General features: G+C 46.2%; 1 protein-coding gene across 1 annotated transcript; it reads right to left on the bottom strand.

Annotated features, from left to right (window-relative positions):
• Window positions 1–554: 554 nt before the first annotated feature.
• On the bottom strand, window positions 555–22,149 carry LOC120998998 (WD repeat and coiled-coil-containing protein-like). Its single transcript, XM_040429874.1, has 3 exons — window positions 20,341–22,149; window positions 6,785–6,899; window positions 555–697 (listed from the first exon to the last, which is right to left on the bottom strand). Exons 1-3 carry the CDS (start codon window positions 22,147–22,149, stop codon window positions 555–557), a joined length of 2,067 nt encoding a protein of 688 aa, XP_040285808.1.
• Between the last annotated feature and the right edge of the window lie 346 nt (window positions 22,150–22,495).

Genomic DNA, 22,495 nt, shown 5'->3' with positions numbered 1-22,495 from the left:
TAAAGCAGATGTGATCTCAGACAAATACTGTAAGGTTTGCAGTCTGATTCTCAGGACTGGTGGGGGTTGGAGATTTTGGCTACCCACCAATTATGAAATGATGGCTAGAAATACCCATTTACCATGAGCTTAAGTCAAAGTCTTCTGTATTTTGTAAACTGCTCCAATATGCAAGAATTTTCAATGTACAACAATTGGACGGCTAGGAAGATCCTCCCACATAATCGTAGAGCTGGCTAATTTGCAAGACAATATAGGCAGATGTTTAGTGGCGGAGAGGGCATCAGAACCGGGAAAAAATGGGGAGAGGAAAGGGCCCATGGAGATCTGGGTAAACATGCTCTACATTTGTCAAGCCAAGGATTGGGTGAACAAAGAGTCCTCTTTGACTGTAACGGCCCATGTACATTTGGAGCCAGCCTTGATTAGAAGTCTTAGCCATAATGGATAATCTTGACCCCTTTTAGTACTTGATTGGACATAACACTCCAAGGACTGGACACGTAGTATGGAAAATGGAGATGACAACAGGTTTATGTCATAGTATGACCCCTCTAGGGCTCCTTTTGTTCATAATTTGGCTCTCCACAGGATCCAGAGTTTTCTGTTATCTCCCTAATCACAACCTCTTCGTTGCCTCTGAATGTAATTGGAACAAATCCTTCTCCATCTTCGGTGAGGATGATCCACTTTGAACCTAGAGAAAACATCTATATACTTTAGAATGTTCCTGGAATAAAAATCTGTTTTAAAGGTATATTAAATATTTTCAAGATCCCTGCTTGCTGTCAGAAATCTGTCCTGGTCATGTGATGAACACACAGGTGCATGGCTTATTTCAGTACAGTTATCAGAGATGTCAGACATCTATGTCTATCACATGACCAGGACAGAGTTGTATCTACTGGAAGTAAACAATTAACCCCTTAATGGCCAGGCCATTTTGCACTTTCGTGACCAGACAGATTTTTGCAAATCTGACATGTCACTTTATGTAGTAATAACTTTGGAACGCTTTTACTTATCCAAGCCATTCTGAGATTGTTTTCTCGTAACATATTGTAATTCATGTTAGAGGTAAATTTGAGTCAATATGTTTCTCCTTTATTTGTAAAAAAAATCCCAAATTTACAGGAAATTTTGAAAAATTTATAATTTTTTAAATTTGAATTTCTCTGCTTTTAAGGCAGATAGTGTTACCTCACAAAATAGTTATTACTTTACATTTCCCATATGTCTACTTTATGTTGGCATCATTTTGAAAATGTAATTTTATTTTTTTAGGACATTAGAAGGCTTAGAATTTTAGAAGCAATTCTTACATTTTTTAAGAAAATTTCTAAAACCCACTATTTTAAGGACAAGTTCAGTTATGAGGTCACTTTGTGTGCCTTACATAGTATAAACCACCCAAAAATTGCCCCATTTTAGAAACTACACCCCTCAAGTTATTCAAAACTGATGTTACAAACTTTGTTAACCCTTTAGGTGCTCCACAAGAATTAAGGGAAAATGGAGATGAAATTTCCCAATTTCACTTTTTCGCAGCTTTTCCATTTTAATCAATTCTCACCTGTAACACAGCAAGGGTTAACAGCCAAACTAAACTTAATATCTATTACCCTAAGGTCTCATGTTGTGTGCATGCGTGTCCGTTGTTCCATTTTCCGTGATTTTCTGCGGACCCATTGACTTTCAATGGGTCAGTTGAAAACTCAGAAAATGCACCGTTGTTCATCCGCGTCCGTGATCCGTGTTTCCTGTCCGACAAAAAAATATGACCTGTCCTATTTTTTGGACGGACAACGGTTCGCGGACCCATTCAAGTCAATGGGTCCGTGAAAAAACACGGATGCACACAAGATTGTCATCCGCGTCCGTGATCCATATCCGTAGGCTTCTTTCACACAGACGGATCACAGATCCGTCTGCATGAAAGCTTTTTCAGAGTATATTCGACAGTATATTCTAACACAGAGGCGTTCCCATAGTGATGGGGACGCTTCAAGTTAGAATATACTAAGAACTGTGTACATGACTGCCCCCTGCTGCCTGGCAGCACCTGATCTCTTACAGGGGGCTGTGATCCACACAATTAACCCCTCAGGTGCCGCACCTGAGGGGTTAATTGTGCGCATCATAGCCCCCTGTAAGAGATCAGGTGCTGCCAGGCAGGAGGGGGCAGACCCCCCTCCCTCCCTCCCCAGTTTTAAATTAATTGGTGGCCAGTGCGGCCTCCCTTCTCCCCCCCCCCTCCTAATAAAAATCCCCCCCCATATACTATGGCCCCAGTTGTGCCCCCATCTTTATATTATGGCCCCAGTTGTGCCCTCATACATATACTATGACCCCAGATGTGTCCCTATACATATATTATGGCCCCAGTTGTGCCCCCTTACATATACTATGACCCCAGATGTGTCCCTATACATATATTATGGCCCCAGTGGTGCCCTCATACATATACTATGACCCCCGATGTGTCCCTATACATATATTATGGCCCCAGTGGTGCCCCCATACATATATTACGGTCCCAGTTGTGCCCCCATACATATACGATGGCCCCAGTTGTGCCCCCATAGATATATTATGGCCCCAGTTGGTGGCAGCGGAGAGTTCCGATCGGAGTCCCAGTTTAATCGCTGGGGCTCCGATCGGTAACCATGGCAACCAGGACGCTACTGCAGTCCTGGCTGCCATGGTTACTTAGCAATTTTAGAAGCATTATACTTACCTGCGATGTCTGTGACCGGCCGGGCACTCCTCTTACTGGTAAGTGACAGATCTGTGCTATAGGCAATGCGCCGCACAGACCTTTCACTTACCAGTAGGAGGAGCGCCTGGCCGGCCACAGACAGCAAGGTAAGTATAATGCTTCTAAAATTGCTAAGTAACCATGGCAGCCAGGACTGCAGTAGCGTCCTGGTTGCCATGGTTACCGATCGGACCCCAGTGATTAAACTGGGACTCCGATCGGAACTCTCCGCTGCCACCAACTGGGGCCATAATATATCTATGGGGGCACAACTGGGGCCATCGTATATGTATGGGTGCACAACTGGGACCGTAATATATGTATGGGGGCACAACTGGGGCCATAATATATGTATAGGGACACATCTGGGGTCATAGTATATGCATGAGGGCACAACTGGGGCCATAATATAAAGATGGGGGCACAACTGGGGCCATAGTATATGGGGGGGGGATTTTAATTAGGAGGGGGGGGAGAGGGGAGGCCGCACTGGCCACCAATGAATGTAATACAGGGGAGGGAGGGAGGGGAGGCCCGCACTGGCCACCAATGAATTTAAAACTGGGGAGGCACCTGAGGGGTAATTGTGCGGATCACAGCCCCCTGTAAGAGATCGGGTGCTGCCAGGCAGCAGGGGGCAGTCATGTACACAGTTCTTAGTATATTCTAACTTGAAGCTTCCCCATCACTATGGGAATGCCTCTGTGTTAGAATATACTGTCGGATCTGAGTTTTCAGATATAACTCAAATCCGATGGTATATTTTAACATAGAGGCCTTCCCATGGTGATGGGGACGCTTCAAGTTAAAATATACCATCGGATTGGAGAAAACTCCGATCCAATGGTATAATAGGGACTCCTGACTTTACATTGAAAGTCAATGAGGGACGGATCCGTTTGCAATTGCAACATATTGTGTCAACGTCAAACGGATCCGTCCCCATTGACTTGCATTGTAAGTCAGGACGGATCCGTTTGGCTCCGCACGGCCAGGCGGACACCAAAATGACTTTTTTCTTCATGTCCTTGGATCCTCCAAAAATCAAGGAAGACCCACGGAAGAAAAAACGGACACGGATCACGGAACTACGGAACCCGTTTTTGCGGACCGCAAAAAAAAACCGGTCGTGTGCATGAGCCCTTATTCTGCAGTTTACAGTAACACCCAATATGTGCTTGTCGACTGCTATATAGGCGCACGGCAGAGCTTAGAACAGATGGAAAACAATATAGCTTTTGGAGGGCAGATTTGACTGGAATAATTTTAAGGTGCTGTGTCGCATTTGAAGGTACCCTGAGGTACCCCACAGTGGAAACCCCCAAAAAGTGATCCCATTTTGGAAACCTTGGCTGTAAAAAAAAATTACATATTTTACTAAAATTATGTCACTTTAGGCCCAAGTTTTTCATTGTCACAATGGGTAACAGGAGAAAGTCACCACAAAATTTGTTACCCATTTTCTCCTGAATACGAAAACACCCCATACAGTGCCTTGCAAAGGTATTCACCCCCTTTGACTTTTTTTTATATTTTGGTACCTGAAAATTAACATGGATTGTTAGAGGATTTTCATCATGTAATTTACAGAACATGCCCACAACTTTCAAGATGGTTGTTTTTTTTTTATTATTGTGAAGCAAGCAACAAATAGGACAAAATAACAGAAAAAGTCAATGTGCATAACTATTCACCCCCCTAAAGTCAATACTTTGTAGAGCCACCTTTTGCGGCAATCACAGCTCCAAGTTGCTTTGGATAAGTCTCTATGAGCTAGGGATTTTTGCCTATTCCTCCTTGCAAAACTGCTCCAGCTCCTTCAAGTTGGTTGGTTTGTGCTTGTGAACAGCAACCTTTAAGTCTGACCACAGATTTTCTATTGGATTGAGATCCGGGCTTAGACTAGGCCATTCCAACACATTTACATGCTTCCCCTTAAACTACTCAAGTGTTGCTTTAGCCGTGTGTTTGGGGTCATTGTCCTTCTGGAAGGTGAACCTCCGTCCTAGCCTCAAATCACGCACAGAGTGGGACAGGTTTTGCTCAAGAATCCCTGTATTTTGCACCATCCATCTTTCCCTCAACTCTTACCAGTTTCCCAGTCCCATACCCCCAGCATGATGCTGCCACCACCATGTTTCACTGTGGGGATGGTGTTCTTTGGGTGATGTGACGTGTTGGGTTTGCGCCAGACATAGCGTTTTCTTTTATGGCCGAAAAGTTCCATTTTAGTCTCATCAGACCAGAGCACCTTCCTCCATACATTTTGGGAGTCTCCCACACGCCTTTTCACAAACTCACAATGTGCCTTTTTGTTTTTAGCTGAAAGTAATGGCTTTCTTCTGGCCACTCTGCTATAAAGCTTAACTCTATGGAGCGTACGGCTTATTGTCGTCCTATGTACAGATACTCCAGTCTCTGCTGTGGAACTCTGTAGCTCCTCCAGGGTTACTTTAGGTCTCTGTGCTGCCTCTCTGATTAATGCCCTCCTTGCCTGGCCCGTGAGTTTTGGTGGGCGGCCACTATTGGCAGGTTTGCTGTTGTGCCATGTGTAACACCCCAGAGTTGTGTTACTAAACTCTTCTACCCCGCTACAACCTGTTAAGGGCATTAACATTGTCATCTTGTGTAATTTCATGTAATTTACTCACAAGAAGAAGCCAAATTCCTCCTCAGAAAGTCAGTCCCCAAGACAGCAGAAGATAGTCAGTGCAGAAGATAAATTCCTGCCACATTACAGAGCTACAAAGCAGAAGTCCTTTTCCTGCAGAAGCTCCAGGCACATGATAGAGCAGAAGATAATTTCCTGCCACACATTGCCAATACCTGCTGGGACCAAAGACTATTGCTGTATCTCGCTTGGGTAAAAGCTGCAACTAGTAAAGACAAGTTTGAACTTTACCAAAGGTCTGGATTTTAATTACTGCTGCAAATTCCTCTATTACTCCTACTAGCACCACACTCATTTTATTGCAAGTGAGCCAGGATCCAGGAGTCCAGCCGTACCCAGGTAGGAGACACCGTTGACACTATTACTACTACCATACAGAGACATTACACCACTCTGGCATTCCTAACCTGGTACGTGAGTTATAACACCTTAAAAACACCTTAAAGGGCCCTGTGTTAGTACCTTGCGCACGCTGCAATTGGCGTCACAAAATAAACAATAGACTATGATACACATATCCTTGCCCACTGCATAATTTGGCGTCCGTGTAACCGTACCACGGTCCGGCTCATTGCACATGTTCTTTCCATTTGGTTATGATAGATTTGATGGTGCTCCTGGGGATCATCAAAGATTTGGATATTTTTTTCATAACCTAACCCTGACTTGTACTTCTTAACAACATTGTCCCTTACTTGTTTGGAGAGTTCCTTGGTCTTCATGGCAGTGTTTGGTTAGTGATGCCTCTTACTTAGGTGTTGCAGCCTCTGGGGCCTTTCAAAAAAGGTGTGTATATGTAATGACAGATCATGTGACACTTAGGTTGCACACAGGTGGACATCATGTCACTAATTATGTGACTTCTGAAGGTAAATGATTGCACCAGAGCTTTTTATGGGCTTCCCAAAAAAGGGGGTGAATACATACGCACATGGCAATTTTCTGTTTTCTATTTCTAAACAATAGTTTTATTTATATATTTTTCTCATTTCACTTCACCAACTTAGACTATTGTGTTCTGATCCATCACATAAAATTCAGATTAACAAAACATTGAACTTAAGGCTGCAAAGTAACAAAATACGAAAAAAGTTAAGGGGGGGGGGGGTGGGAGTACTTTTACAAGGCACTGTAGTACCCCAGCATCTCAAGTAAATATAACATGGGGGGTTTCCTCACGCCTGAATTACTATTTTAGTGTCCATTTGACAAAATAGGTGCAACGTTACAGTCCCATATGTGAGTTATGATATGTATTACATGCAGAATCCAATCCAATTTCCTAGTGACCTATAATATCCTTATAATGAACACATATGGACGCATCTAACAGGCCAGCACATTGGATACGTTACCAAATTTCATTTCAATGGTGTTAAAGTGGAAGGTCTCCTGCAATGTTCTGAAATGAAGCTTTCCATGACACAGGAGAACAGCTCTCGCCTCGCTTGCTTGGTCATTGGATGAGTTCTTGGAATAAAAAGTAGAGATGAATAAAATTAACAGCAGTTGGGGATAGTTCATCATTATCAGGGGGGAAGTGGTCAGACACCTGACACCTCCACGTATCGCTATATCAGGCTGCCACAGCATCAGGTACGGAGTGGAAGCAGAAGGCTCCATACACTGTTTAGTTTCCCGGCACCAGCATACTGAAGCTCAGCTTCCATTAACTTGAATAGGGGCTTAGCAGTAGTACCCTGGCTCCAGCGCCTGATCGCGTCATTGCCAGTTGTCGAACTCCTACCAATCTGATAAGATAGGCCTCAATAGTAAGATCCTGGAAAACCGTGTCATTGAAGTAAATGGCAGCATTACTGTGGTAGCCTATTCCGTTCACTATACAATGGATGGAGCTGTGTAATTACAGTCCTGAAACAGCTGATCGGCAGGGGGTGCGGGGAATAGGACCCCGCCAATCAGATATTGATGTCCTATCCTGAGTGTGGGTCATGAATAGTAAAATCCTGGAATACCACATCTCAGAGTGTAGAGACACAACCTAATAGAAAGTAAAGCCCTGCCATCTATTTTATCATATATTTCCAGGAAGAATAAACGAGGAATAGCAGAACAAGAGAAAATTCTACTGTTAAACATACTGCAAAAAAGTAAGGCTACTTTCACACCTGCGTTAGGTGTGGATCCGTCCGGTATCTGCACAGACGGATCCGCACCTATAAATGCAAACAATGGTATCCGTTCAGTACGGATCCGTCTGCATCCCTTAGTAAAAAAAAAAATCTAAGTCTTAGTGTAAGTCAAACTGATCCGTCCTGACTTACATTGAAAGTCAATGGGGGACGGATCCTTTTACAATTGCACCATATTTGTGCCGATGTAAACGGATCCGTCCCCATTGACTTACATTGTAAGTCAGGACAGATCCGTTTGGCTCCGCACTGCCAGGCGGACACCAAAACGCTGCAAGCAGCGTTTTGGTGTTCGCCTCCAGAGCGGAATGGAGGCGTAACGGAGCCAAACTGATGCATTCTGAATGGATCCGCATCCATTCAGAATGCATTGGGGCTAAACTGATCCGCTTGTGAGAGCCCTGAAACGGATCTCACAGGCGGACCCAGAAACGGCAGTGTGAAAGTAGCCTAATGCAATGGGATGAAATACCCAAGTCCATCAGGATGTAGAGGGAACCTGAGGAAGGGCTCCTTATCGGCATTACACATGGGCTGTATTGGGAAGGCTCCTTTTCTCTAGTATTTCTCTACATTCTCACCTACTAGCTGTCAGGGCAGAGGCTAATTCATCTCCAGGTGAAATGTCATTCCTGTTAGGCCTCCTGCACACGACCGTTGTGTGCACCCGTGGCCGTTGTGCCGTTTTCCGTTTTTTTTCGCGGACCCATTGACTTTCAATGGGTCCGTGGAAAAAACGGAAAATGCACCGTTTTGCAGCCGCATCCGTGATCCCTGTTTCATGGCCGTGAAAAAAATATGACCTGTCCTATTTTTTTCACGGCCAACGGTTCACGGTCAAGTCAATGGGTCCGTGAAAGAACACGGATGCACACAAGATTGGCATCCGTGTCCGTGATCCGTGGCCGTAGGTTAGTTTTTATACAGACGGATCCGAAGCTCCGTCTGCATAAAGCTTTTTCAAAGCTGAGTTTTCACTTCGTGAAAACTCAGAACCGACAGTATATTCTAACACAGAAGCGTTCCCATGGTGATGGGGACGCTTCTAGTTAGAATACACTACAAACTGTGTACAAGACTGCCCCCTGCTGCCTGGCAGCACCCGATCTCTTACAGGGGGCTGTGATCAGCACAATTAACCCCTTCAGGTGCGGCACCTGAAAGGGTTAATTGTACTATCATATCCCCCTGTAAGAGATCAGGGCTGCCAGGCAGCAGGGGGCAGACCCCCCCCTCCCCAGTTTGAATATCATTGATGGCCAGTGCGGCCCCCCCCCCCCCTCTATTGTAATTATTCGTTGGTGGCACAGTGTGCGCCCCCCCCTCCCTCCCTCTATTGTAATAATTCGTTGGTGGCACAGTGTGCGCCCCCCATCGGCCCCCCCTCCCTCTATAGCATTAACAACATTGGTGGCCAGTGTGCGGCCTCCCATCTCCCCCCCCCCCATCATCATTGGTGGCAGCGGAGTTCCGATCGGAGTCCCAGTTTAATCGCTGGGGCTCTGATCGGTAACCATGGCAACCAGGACGCTACTACAGTCCTGGTTGCCATGGTTACATAGCAATAGTACAATAGTAGAAGATTCATACTTACCGGCTGCTGCGATGTTCGTGTCCGGCCGGGAGCTCCACCTACTGGTAAGTGACAGCCTCAGGTCTGTGCGGCGCATTGCTAAATGAACTGTCACTTACCAGTAGGAGGAGCTCCCGGCCGGACACGAACATCGCAGCAGCCGGTAAGCTCCCAGGTAAGTATGAATCTTTTACTATTGTACTATTGCTAGTAACCCGCTGCCACCAATGATCGGGGGAGGGGGGGGGAGATGGGAGGCCGCACACTGGCCACCAATGTTGTTAATGCTATAGAGGGAGGGGGGGGCGGATGGGGGGCGCACACTGTGCCACCAACGATTTATTACAATAGAGGGAGGAAGGGTGGGGGGGGGCGGGGGGCGCACACTGTGCCACCAACGATTTATTACAATAGAGGGAGGAAGGGGGGGGGGGGGGGGGGGGGGCGCACACTGTGCCACCAACGATTTATTACAATAGAGGGAGGAAGGGGGGGCGCACACTGTGCCACCAACGATTTATTACAATAGAGGGAGGAAGGGGGGCGGGCGCACACTGTGCCACCAACGAATTATTACAATAGAGGGAGGAAGGGGGGGGCGCACTGGCCACCAATGATATTCAAACTGGGGAGGGGGGGGGGTCTGCCCCCTGCTGCCTGGCAGCCCTGATCTCTTACAGGGGGATATGATAGTACAATTAACCCCTTCAGGTGCGGCACTTGAGGGGTTAATTGTGCTGATCACGGCCCCCTGTAAGAGATCGGATGCTGCCAGGCAGCAGGGGGCAATCATGTACACAGTTTGTAGTATATTCTAACTAGAAGCGTCCCCATCACCATGGGAACGCCTCTGTGTTAGAATATACTGTCGGAAATGAGGTTTCACGATCTAACTCATATCCGACAGTATATTCTAACATAGGGGCGTTCCCATGGTGATGGGGACGCTTCAAGTTAAAATATACCATCGGATTGGAGAAAACTCCGATCCGATGGTATAAAAGGGACTCCAGACTTTACATTGAAAGTCAATAGGGACGGATCCGTTTGAAATGGCACCATATTGTGTCAACGTCAAACGGATCCGTCCCCATTGACTTGCATTGTAATTCAGGACGGATCCGTTTGGCTCCGCACGGCCAGGCGGACACCAAAACGACTTTTTTTTCATGTCCGTGGATCCTCCAAAAATCAAGGAAGACCCACGGACGAAAAAACGGTCACGGATCACGGAAAAACGGGACCGTTTTTGCGGACCGCAAAAAAATACGTTCGTGTGCAGGAGGCCTTAAGAGAATAATCCCTGAGGGAAAGACATTTCTAGTCTGTTCAGGATCACAAGGCTGTGAAAACTAGCAAGGTATTCCTTGTTTACGTCCGATATAGACTTTGCTGCTTGTGGAAGTGTAATACCCCGGAGTGGCATTACCACTCCGCACCCCGCTACTATCTTCTATGAGCTAATACAATGCCATCTTATGTATTTATTTCAGTCCAGTACAATGTGCATTGCTATTTCTATGCAACTGTTATTGTTCATGTAATGTACCTGGTTCACCAGAAGGTGGCAGCAAGCATGGCAGAGCTACATTTGCAGAGGATGGAACCTTTTTTCCATTCTCTTCTCTCCCTCTAAGGAGGAGTTTAGTTAGTTAGAGGTCAGTGGAGAGTACCCCCTGCTTGGGGAAGGAAGCAGGTCCACGTCTCTGCTGGACGTGTCCTGCCTAAGCCAGCTAGAGCACCTTCAGCTCTGCTGGACACAGAGGCCAAATCCTGAAGCCTCTGAAGCCAGGAGGTATAGATTCCCTGGTATTAATCTAGAGACAGACTACAGAGAGAAGTTGCAGCATAAAGAAAGAAGCAAAGTATTACAGTAAGTGTCACGGCCAGTGGTTTGTTTTGTGACACTTTCCTTCACTTGGTTGCCCGTGGCAACGTGTGGTGTTGTGTACATGTGGTGGCAGTGTCTCAGCCCTATGGCTGATCCCCAGGACATGATTGCCACGCATGCCGTTGCCCGTGGCAACAGGTGAAGTGTTTGTTTATGTGTGTATTCCCCTTTAAGAGTCCGTCTTCCCTTGTCTGGTGTTGGAAGGGTTAAATCCCTTCTGTGTGTGTGTGTGTGTGAGCACTGGGTGTGTCTGTGTGGGTGTGGCTACTTGGGCCTATAAAGCCTCAGTGAATATCACTTGTCTGAGGGGTACTTCAGCCATGGTTAGCTGGAGCAGCCTCCTGTGTATTCCGACTGCCAGTGGGGGCCACCCTTGTGGTCATAGGTTTATGTATGGTGTTTAGAAGATGTTTGTTTGGTCTTTATCTATTGCAGAATATGGTTTCCTGGGTTCCCGTGTGATGTCTGTGTGCGGTGTCCTTTGTGTTGTTTGTGGACAGCAGCACTTGCACGTGGGTTCCAGGTTGTGTGTCTGTGGCAGGTAAGTGTGGTACTAGTCTCACTTACCTGCCATTGCCATATGTCTGTTTATGTTCCCTTTTCTTTATAGCTTGGCCATTTTAGACTCCTGTTACTCCGTGTCCAGGAGGAACGGGCTGTCTACCCAGCTCCTAGTACAGGGATCGGCTGAGGGTCAGTAGGGATCCAAAGTTCCTGAGCATGAGCCCTTCTACCTTCAAGGGCGGCTCATGCAGCTAGGAGTCAGGGTCAGATTAGGGAAGCTCTAGGAGGTGACCTGCTCCCTAATTCTGTGGTACTGGCCAAGTAGCGACCTTACATCTCCTGATACCGCACGGCTGAGGGTTTTCCCCATCCTCAGCCGTGACAGTAAGCTTGTTAGCGTAGCAGTGTTGAGTTTGTTTGCCTGATATTTTCTACAATTTTAGGGCCCAGGAGCCACTGCTATCTCTGAGAATACTATAACTGCTGGTATATGTGATGTGAGATACAGTATCATTCATTAACTATTCATGAACACACTGACCCCATTAATCAAAACTGTCTAACATACAAAATGGCCGTGTTGGACACAGCAACCAATCAGAGCTCAGTGTTCATGTATTAAACTGCTCTAGGAAAATGAAAGCTGTGCTGTGATTGTTTGCTATGGGCAACAAGGTCACTTCTTTATGTTTGACAATTTTGATTAATGGCTCATAATTTTTTTCACCAAAATCAAGCTGAACTAATGCCCTGTGGCCAGTACCCTGTGCATGGTGTACCCAGTAACCACCCTTTGTGTGGTATGCTCATTCGCTATTATGTGTGTGGTATGCTTAGTCCACTACCCAGTCATCACCCTGCACATGTAGTACCCAGTCATCACCCTGCACATGTAGTACCCAGTCATCACCCTGTACGTGGCGTACACAGTCATCACCCTATACGTTGGTTATCCAGTCATCACCCTGTACATGATGTGCTCGGTCGTCACCCTTTATGCCCAGTTATCACTTTGTACTTTTTAGGCCCAGTATTCTCTCTGTATGTGGTTTACCACCCTGTATGTGAAGTGCACAATCATCACCCCATTTTATGTACACAGTCATCACCCTATACATGCCAATCATCACCCAGTATGTGGTATGCCCAGTTATCACCCAGTGTGTAGTGTTCCCTGCCAGCACCCAGTGCATGGTGTACTCGGTCATCACCCAGTATGTGGTGTACCCAGTCATCACCCAGTATGTGGTGTACCCAGTCATCACCCAGTATGTGGTGTACCCAGTCATCACCCAGTATGTGGTGTACCCAGTCATCACCCACAATGTGGTGTACCCAGTCATCATGCAGTATGTGGTGTACCCAGTCATTACCTAGTATGTGGTGTACCCAGTCATCACCTATTATATGCTGTACTGTGTCATCACCCAGTATGTGCTGTACCCAGTCATTACCTAGTATGTGGTGTACCCAGTCATCACCTAGTATGTGCTGTACTGTGTCATCACCCAGTATGTGCTGTACCCAGTCATTACCTAGTATGTGGTGTACCCAGTCATCACCCAGTAAGTGGTTTACCCAATATTTACCCAGTCATCACCCTGTACGACGTACCCAGTAATTACCCAGTATAATAATAATAATAATTAGAGATGAGTGAATTTTTTGTTAAATTCGATTCACCGGGTCGCCGAATTTTTGGGGAAATATTTAGTTCGGTCTGAATATATTCGCTGCGAATCTCGTTAAAAAACAGCTCAGTCAGCATTTGGTCAGTAATCCATCAGTATTGCTAATGCCAAAAAAACAGGAGTAGATCCCAAAAAAAAGTGTCATCCACAGATATCTTCATAACAGTGTCATCCACAGATGCCCCCATAACAGTGCATCATCCACAAATGCCCCCATAACAGTTTCATCCACAGATCCCCATAATAGTGTCATCCACAGATGCCCCCATAACAGTGTCATCCACATATGCCCCTATAACAGTGCATTATCCACAGATGTCCCCATAACAGTGCCATCCACAGATCCCCATAACAGTGTCATCCACAGGTCCTCCATAACAGTGAGTCATCCACAGATGCCCCCATAATAGTGTCATCCACAGATGCCCCCATAACAGTGCGTCATGCTGACTGCAGGAATATCTACCAGAGCTGTTGCCCGTGCAATGAATGTTCATTTCTCTACCATGAGCCATCTCCAAAGACGTTTCAGAGAATTTGGTAGTACATCCAACCGGCCTCACAATCGCGTGTAACCACACCAGCCCAGGACCTCCACATCCAGCATGTTCACCTCCATGATCGTCTGAGACCAGCCACCCGGACAGCTGCAGCAACAATCGGCTTGCATAACCAAAGAATTTCTGCAGAAACTGTAAGAAATCGTCTCAGGGAGGCTCATCCGCATGCTCGTCATCCTCATCGGGGTCTGGACCTGACTGCAGTTCGTCATTGTAACTGACTTGAGTGGGCAAAAGCTCACATTTGATAGCACCTGGCACTTTGGAGAGGCATTCTGTTCACGGATGAGTACCGGTTTTCACTGTTCAGGGCAGATAGCAGACAGCGTGTGTGGCGTTGTGTGGGTGAGCGGTTTGCTGACGTCAACGTTGTGGATCAAGTGGCCCATGGTGGCGGTGGAGTTATGGTATGGGCAGGCGTATGTTATGGACAATGAACACAGGTGCATTTTATTTATGGCATTTTGAATGCACAGAGATACTGTGACGAGATCCTGAGGCCCATTGTTGTGCCATTCATCCACGGCCATCACCTCATGTTGCAGCATGATAATGCACGACCCCATATTGCAAGGATCTGTACACAATTCCTGGAAGCTGAAAACATCCCAGTTCTTGCATGGCCAGCATACTCACCGGACATTGAGCATGTTTGGGATACTGTGGATCGGCGTATGCAACAACATGTTCCAGTTCCTGCCAATATTCTGCAACTTGAAGAGGAGTGGACCAACATTCCACAGGCCACAATAAACAACCTGATCAACTCTATACGACGGAGATGTGTTGCACTGCGTGAGACAAATGGTGGCCACACCCGATACTGACTGGTTTTCTACACCCCCCCCCCCTTCCCCCCCAGTAAGGCAAAACTGTGCACATTTCAGAGTGGACTTTTATTGCAGGCAGTCTAAGGCACACCTGTGAAATATTCATACTGTCTAATGAGCACCTTGATATGCCACACCTGTGAGGTGGGATGGATTATCTCGGCAAAGTGCTCACTAACACAGATTTAGACAGATTTGTGAACAATATTTGAGAGTAATGGGTCTTTTGTGTATGTAGAAAATGTTTCAGATCTCTGAGCTCAGCTCATTTAAAATGGGAGCAAAACCGAAAGTGTTGCGTTTATATTTTTGTTCAGTGTAAATATATTACTTTTTTTATGTGGAAAGGCGGGATCCAGGGGGCCCAAGTAAATGCTTGCACAGGGACCAATCAATATTAAAGACGGCCCTGCTGCCACCCCACCCCTCCCCAGCAGCCATGGCTGTGGAACGTGAGCGCAGAGGGCCCCCCGGTCAGCCCTGCAAGAGGATGGACGATGGCGCAGATAGGCAGCTGCCAACTGACTACTAGTGTTGATCGCACTGCTGCTACTCTCCCTAGGAGTGTCCGTCCTGTAAAGATGATTGCAAGAGCACAACGCAGACTTCTCAATGAGGTGAAGAAGAATCCTGGAGTGTCAGCTAAAGACTTACAAAAGTCTCTGGCATATGCTAACATCCCTGTTAGCGAATCTATGATACGTAAAACACTAAACAAGAATAGATTTCATAGGAGGATACCACAGAGGAAGCCACTGCTGTCCAAAAAAAACATTGCTGCACGTTTACAGTTTGCACAAGAGCACCTGGATGTTCTACAGCAGTACTGGCAAAATATTCTGTGGACAGATGAAACCATAGTTGAGTTGTTTGAAAGAAACACACAACACTATGTGTGGACAAAAAGAGGCACAGCACACTAACATCAAAACCTCATCCCAACTGTGAAGTATGGTGGTGGGGGCATCATGGTTTGGGGTTGCTTTGCTGCGTCAGGGCCTGGACGGATTGCTATCATCGAAGGAAAAATGAATTCCCAAGTTTATCAAGACATTTTGCAGGAGAACTTAAGGCCATCTGTCTACCAGCTGAAGCTCAACAGAAGATGTGTGTTGCAACAGGACAACGACCTAAAGCATAGAAGTAAATCAGCAACAGAATGGCTTAAACAGAAGAAAATACGCCTTCTGGAGTGGCCCAGTCAGAGTCCTGACCTCAACCCGATTGAGATGCTGTGGCATGACCTCAAGAAAGTAATTCACACCAGACATCCCAAGAATATTGCTGAACTGAATTACTCCTGACCGTTGTGCACGTCTGATCTGCAACTACAGGAAACGTTTGGTTGAAGTTATTGCTGCCAAAGGAGGTTCAACCAGTTATTAAATCCAAGGGTTCACATACTTTTTCCACCTGCACTGTGAATGTTTACATGGTGTGTTCAATAAAAACATAGTAACATTTAATTCTTTGTGTGTTATTAGTTTAAGCAGACTGTGATTGTCTATTGTTGTGACTTAGATGAATGATCACATTTTATGACCAATTTGTGCAGAAATCCATATCATTCCAAAGGGTTCACATACTTTTTCTTGCAACTGTATACTGTGGTGCCCATATAGTGGTGGAATGTGTGTAGTGCACCTAACAGCCTGGTAACAGGGATTCTACATAAGAATGAAATACAGCATGATATAACATATGACATAACAAGCTTTTGCAGTGCCCACATACACTAGTGGGACGCTTCAGACACGTCTCCAGTCCCCTGACCAGCCAGATTTACCATCATCTGTTCCAGGACATGAAGCAGTGGAATGACATAGTTCATCATGTAGTCCTGGTGACTGACAAATAATGTGGCCTCCTCAAAGGGCCTGAGCAAACGGCAGGTGTCACGAATGATCTGCCACTGGCTGACATTAAAGTTACACAGGGGAGTACTCCTGCCTGCTTGGATCATCAGGAAATCGTTTATGGCCTTTCTCTGTTCGTACAGTCGGTCCAGCATATGGAGGATGGAATTCCAACGGGTGGAAACGTCGCATATCAGCCTATGTTAGGGGATGCCGTTCTGCCGCTACAGCTCGAGGAGGGTGTGCATTTTTAGGATGTCTTGCAGATAGGTATAAGACTTCAGGAACCGCTTGACAACCAGATTCAACACGTGTTCCATGCAGGGCGCATGGCTCAGCTTTCCTTGACACAGCACAGACACAATGTTCTTCCCATTGTCGGCCACCATGTTTCCGATTTTCAATTGTCGCGGAGAAAGCCAGATTTGATTTCTTGCTGAAGGACGCAGAGCAGTTCCTCCCCTGGGTGACTGCGTTCGCCCAGGCAAGCGAGGTGCAGAACAGCACTGCCGCGCCCTGCACATGTGGTATGCTGGAGGGGCACTGTGAATTGTCCCTGCAGTGGAGGCTGAGGACACGGTGAAGGATGAAGAGGCAGAGGCGGACATTGTCGCAGAACCAACAGCGTGAGAACGTGGAGTCGGAAGCTGCGTCACCTGGCCAAGTTGCTTGTGTGGCTGTGCAGGAACTACATACATCCAGTGGGCCGTAAAGGACATGTATTGTCCCTGACCGTAGTTACAGCTCCACATGTCAGCGCTGCCGTGCACTTTGGCAGACACCGAAAGGCTCAAGGACTGGCCCACCTTCTGTTCTACATGTGTGTGCAGGGCTGGTACTGACTTTTTGGCAAAGAAATGACGGCTTGGGACTCTCCACCTCGGCTCGGTGCAAGCCATCAGTTCTCTGAAAGTTGCAGAGTCCACTACTTGGAAAGGGAGGGACTGCAGCACCAGTAACTTGGCCAGGAGCACATTCAGTTACTGCGCTGTTTGATGAGTGCACGCATACTGTTCTTTCTTGGCAATCGCTTCACTGATCGATTTCTGACAGAATGACTGATGAGGAGTAGGAGGAGGAGCAGAAGCATCAGGACCAGCAGATGATGCGAAGGACAGACAGCTCCCTTCGGCTGAGGTGGTGGAGCCTTGACTGCCTGAAACCGGGTGCGTGCCACTGGGTGATGCAGGCAGGCTGGACCACCACATCGGAGCCACGGTTCTCCCAGGCCACTTTATGGCGATGCTGCATATGTTGATGCAGGGCTGTAGTGCCAACATTGGCACCCTAGCCACGCTTCACCTTCTTCCCACAGATTCTACATATGGCCACGTTCACCTCCTCCAACGGCTTTACAAAAAACTGCCACACCGCTGAGTAGGTGATGTTACCCCCAACACTACGCACTGATTGACTGCTACCGCCGCTGCCTCCATGAACATGTGCACCACTACTTTTCGGGCAGGTAGGCTCCCGCGAAGCGGGTGGTCTACCCGGGAACGTTTTACTCCCGACCTCCCGCTGCTGCCACCCTGCTGACTCCTGGCCACGCTAGCGCCTTGCTGGCTCCGCTGCTGCCTCACAGGCAAGCTGCCACCCTCTTCTCTCGATGATGATGAAGCCCCTTCGTCACCCGGCTCCCAAGTGTGATCAGCTACATCATCATCATTGAGTACTGTCTGCACGTCACTGATGTCCTCCTCAACCGTCTGTGGGTCAGGAGCCTGACCGCTCGCAACACCTGCTCCTACCCCACTCTCCCCATCACTACTTGCCCACCTAGTGGAGAAAGCGGCGGATGTCTGCTCCAGATCTTGGCTGGGCAGTAGCTTTTGACTGTCCTCTAGTAGCTCATCCTCACTGTATAGCCCACAGCATACAATACTTCTCTGGCTGAGGGAGCAGAAAAGGACAGAGGCAGGTTGAGGACAGGTGAGGGCACAGGGCCTGCTCCCGGAACATGCCAACTAAGAGTCATGACAGAGGAACCCACCGACTCTTGGCCCACCGACTCTTGGCTGGGGGTGTCTGATGTCACTTAGGACGAAGTGGATGACCGAGTCAACCATTCAAGAACCGCTGGGTTGGTGGTCAAGACACAACCGCTAGATGACACCGGGAGCTCAGGCCTCTTGCTGCGACCCCTGCTGCCACGCCCTCTTACTCTGCTGCGACCTGTGCCTGCGTACCATTTAGTATTCGGCGCAGTGAGTGAAGGACGCGCTCCTGCTGCCGTCTTCCTTCCTTCAGTGCAGGCGCAGTGAGGAAGCCGGCAGCAGGAGAGCATCCTTTACTCACTGCGCCTGTGCCGAATACTAAACGGGACGGCGCAGGCGCGGGATTTACGGGACATTGAGGAGAACTCGGACGTCAGTCAACTGTACATGGGTGTGCCAAAGGGTGAGAAGACGAAGCCTCTAGGTGCTGCAGCAACGCCCCACTAGCACCTACAGGCTCATTAGCATATTATAAACGCTTTTATTTTGCGGGAACGGCGGCAGGCAGGGAGTTATAAAGCATACTGTTATGTACTGCTGACATTAGCACATCGCTAATGTCAGTCAGCTACATAACGATTAAAACAGATAACAGCACCACTGACTGGAAAATATATTTTTTCTTTTTACAGTAATACACGCCACAAAAGGCTTTACAAGATACACGGTAACTGCACCGTCTAAACTGCAAATATATTTTGGCTTTGCTAATACACAGCGAAAATGGCTTTAGAACAGATAACAGCACAGTTGACTGCCAAAAATATTTTGGCTTTGCCACTAATACACGGCAAAAATGGCTTTAAAACAGATAACAGTACCGCTGAGCGGAAAATATATATTTTCTATTTACAGTAATACACGCCACAAAAGGCTTTAAAAGATATACGGTAACTGTACCGCTAAACGGCAAATATATTTTGGTTTTGCCACTAACACACAGCAAAAATGGCTTTAGAACAGATAACAGCACCACTGACTGGCAAATATATTTTGGTTTTGCCACTGATACACGGCAAAAATGGCTTTAAAACAGATAACTGCACCGCTGAGCGGCAAATATATTTTTTCTTTTTACGGTAATACACACCACAAAAGGTTTTAAAACATATGCAGTAACTGCACCGCTGACCGGCAAATATATTTTTGGTTTGCCACTAATACACAGCAAAAATGGCTTTAAAACAGATAACCGCACAGCTGACCGGCAAATATATATTTTTTCCTGACATTCGGATCAAATTCCACTTCATCAGCTTCGATTCGCTAATCTCTAAAAATAATAATATGTGGTTTACCCAGTCATCACCCAGTATATGCCATCACCCAGTATATACAGTGTCCAGTCACCTAGAGGCTCAGATTTCTCTCCGCAACTGGTGCGCCCTCTACACTTTGACAGCAACAGGCAATGAAAAATGTCATCACACCCGGCCCTGTCAATCAAAGTTCAGAGGGGGCGGCAGTTGCAGAGAGAGCAACGCCTCTAGTTGTAATGGTAATGCCCCTGTTGCTCCTAGAGGCTCAAATGTCCAGGGAAAAAGGGGACTGAAATACTGTGGGAATCTCTCAGACTCTGTCTGGATGCTATGTCATCAGGCTTGGCACCAGCATCCAAACATACATTCAGGGGGTCTGTGATGCAGTCGTGCAAAGGGGCATGGCCTATGAAACGGGTACTTGGTCACGACAAAAAGAAAAAAGTGAAACTTGTCCTGCGTCAAACACAATAGTGTTTCTCTTGGGATCCTGTTTCAGAAAGTTGGCAAGTATGTTATATGGAATGGTCATTTTTTAGATAAATGTCAAAAATGTATAAAAACATTTTCACAATGGCATAATAATCTAAGAAATACCTGCTGACTTATGGATATATAAGGTGGATCGTCAGAAGTTGGGTATGGCAAACCTTTTGAAAACATCTTCGAAGAATCTTTTGTTCCTGAAGGGTGACCTTGAAAATTTGTTTTCCCCTCAATATCATCATTGGTGCCTACTGATAAATAATTGTCGTTTGTTTCTTGAAGGTCATCGTTAGACCTCTGAGAAAATGATCTGTGCAGTTTCTTTTTATTTATACCCTTTACAGGCCTCCGTACGGTTGGCTCGGCTTTAAGTTTCTCCAGAGTTACAGGACATTCTGCTAGAAGTTTATTTTCATTATAGTCATCCAGACTTGATGTTGGGCTTTCGTCTCCACTTGCCTCTTGAACGAGATCTCTAATTTTCCGTCTCATACGTGGAGATTTATTTCCGATATGGTTTGGCATCCAAAGCTCTTTGCCAACATTGAGGTCATATGCTTTAAGACCACCAGTGTTCAAACCAGATTGGTCAGATATCGAATTCTGGTCACAGTTTATTCTAGATGGTATATATTCAATGGGCAATATACTTTTGGTCACTAACTGCACAGTATACTTTTCAGAAGCCAATATATGCACAAAGCCTAAATCACTGGATTTTGGTCTCCCAACCAAGATTAGTAGTAATGTATCCGTAAGAAAAGATAGACCTTTGGCTCTTTCATTCTCTTCTAGACGAATTTGTTGAATGTTGGGCATACATGATGGAGCAATGGGGTAAATCAATACCAGGTTGCAAGTGTTAGACGCTACTGCAACTCTTTCACTACGAGAATCAAGAGCTATGATGTCTGGGGAGGAGATACCTGGTATTGATACTTTTCTTGTAGTTGTTGAGTTCTTCTCAAAAGTTATTAGCAAAAGATTGGACAATTCTGTCTTATTTTCACCAGTAATGCTCCTCTGCCTTAAGTACATGAGTGGGCTGGGGTCAGATTTACGATGCCTGGCCAGCATCTTGGACATTTCTGTTGGCATCAGTGATGAGACCTTCAACATGTCAACTGGCTCTGATTTTCCTGAATCTATAGAGACCCTTCTGTTGTTCCTGGATAATTCTTCATCCAACATCAGCAGAGAAGATTGCATAGCAGATCCTTCAGAATCTTTGTAATGGCCATATGGGGGTTTTGTTGAAATTTCAGAAGTCACAACCACTTGGTAATCCATAATAGGTTGAACTGCAACAATCAGTGCCTCAATATTAAATATGGGGCAAAAGGAACAAGGACTTAAGGTCTTTAGGTCATCATTCCATATGTAAGAATGAAGAGAGTCCTCCATAGCTACCACTACACGGCTACCATCCTTTGTCCAGCAAGCACATCGAACGACACTACTACATGTAATGTCTGCTTTAACGCTACTATTGTTGTTACAGACTGTATACAAAACTGAGACATCCTTCTTAGTTAACACCACTAGGATATCTTTTTTTGGATGCCATATGCATCCTTGTGGAAGAACGGGGAGAGGATCTCCATACTCACAGGTCTGGGAGACAACTAGTTTGTTCTTTTCCAATGGGTTGTAGTAGAGTTGCCATATGGTGACATGTTTCTTATGTTGAACTGCTAGCAATGCTGGAGGATCAGTTGCAGGGCCCCAAAATAGGCCATGAACATGTTCAAACTGTCCGATGACCACCGAGCTGCCAAATTCTACAGCGTCCTTTTGGAGGTGCAAAGCTGTAAGGATGACCTGTTTTCCATCTGTCCAAGCTAATCCATGGATGTTGTGAAAGGCCTGATGAAGGGCATTCATCCCACATCTCAGAAGCTTTGCTCGTCCCAAGTCCATTTCTTGTTCTCTTATGGATGTCTTTATTCCTGGGGATCACAAACTTCAGCTGCCAGGTGGTAGTACACATCCCATGTTGTCTTGTCATTAGCCACAGAGAATACTGTAGAGCAAACCTCCTTCCTAACATCTTATGCTGTGTTTACCTTTATCCCTAGAAGACTTAAACCCTTGAAGATTCAAGGAAGGTTTAGCTAATTACATTTTACTTAGGAAGCTGTCCGCTGGCTTTAAGTACTGACATTCTCTCTCTAAATATAACTTTTTAATACGTTAACCCTTTCTTGAAAGAAGATTTATTATGTAGGAGATTATGACATAACCAAGCAGCAGAAGTCAGGGGATA

Source organism: Bufo bufo, chromosome 4 (genome assembly GCF_905171765.1).
Source record: "Bufo bufo chromosome 4, aBufBuf1.1, whole genome shotgun sequence".
Taxonomy (NCBI): domain Eukaryota; kingdom Metazoa; phylum Chordata; class Amphibia; order Anura; family Bufonidae; genus Bufo; species Bufo bufo.
The sequence above is the reverse complement of the archived record's forward strand: the minus strand, read 5'-3'. Positions and strand labels throughout refer to the sequence as shown.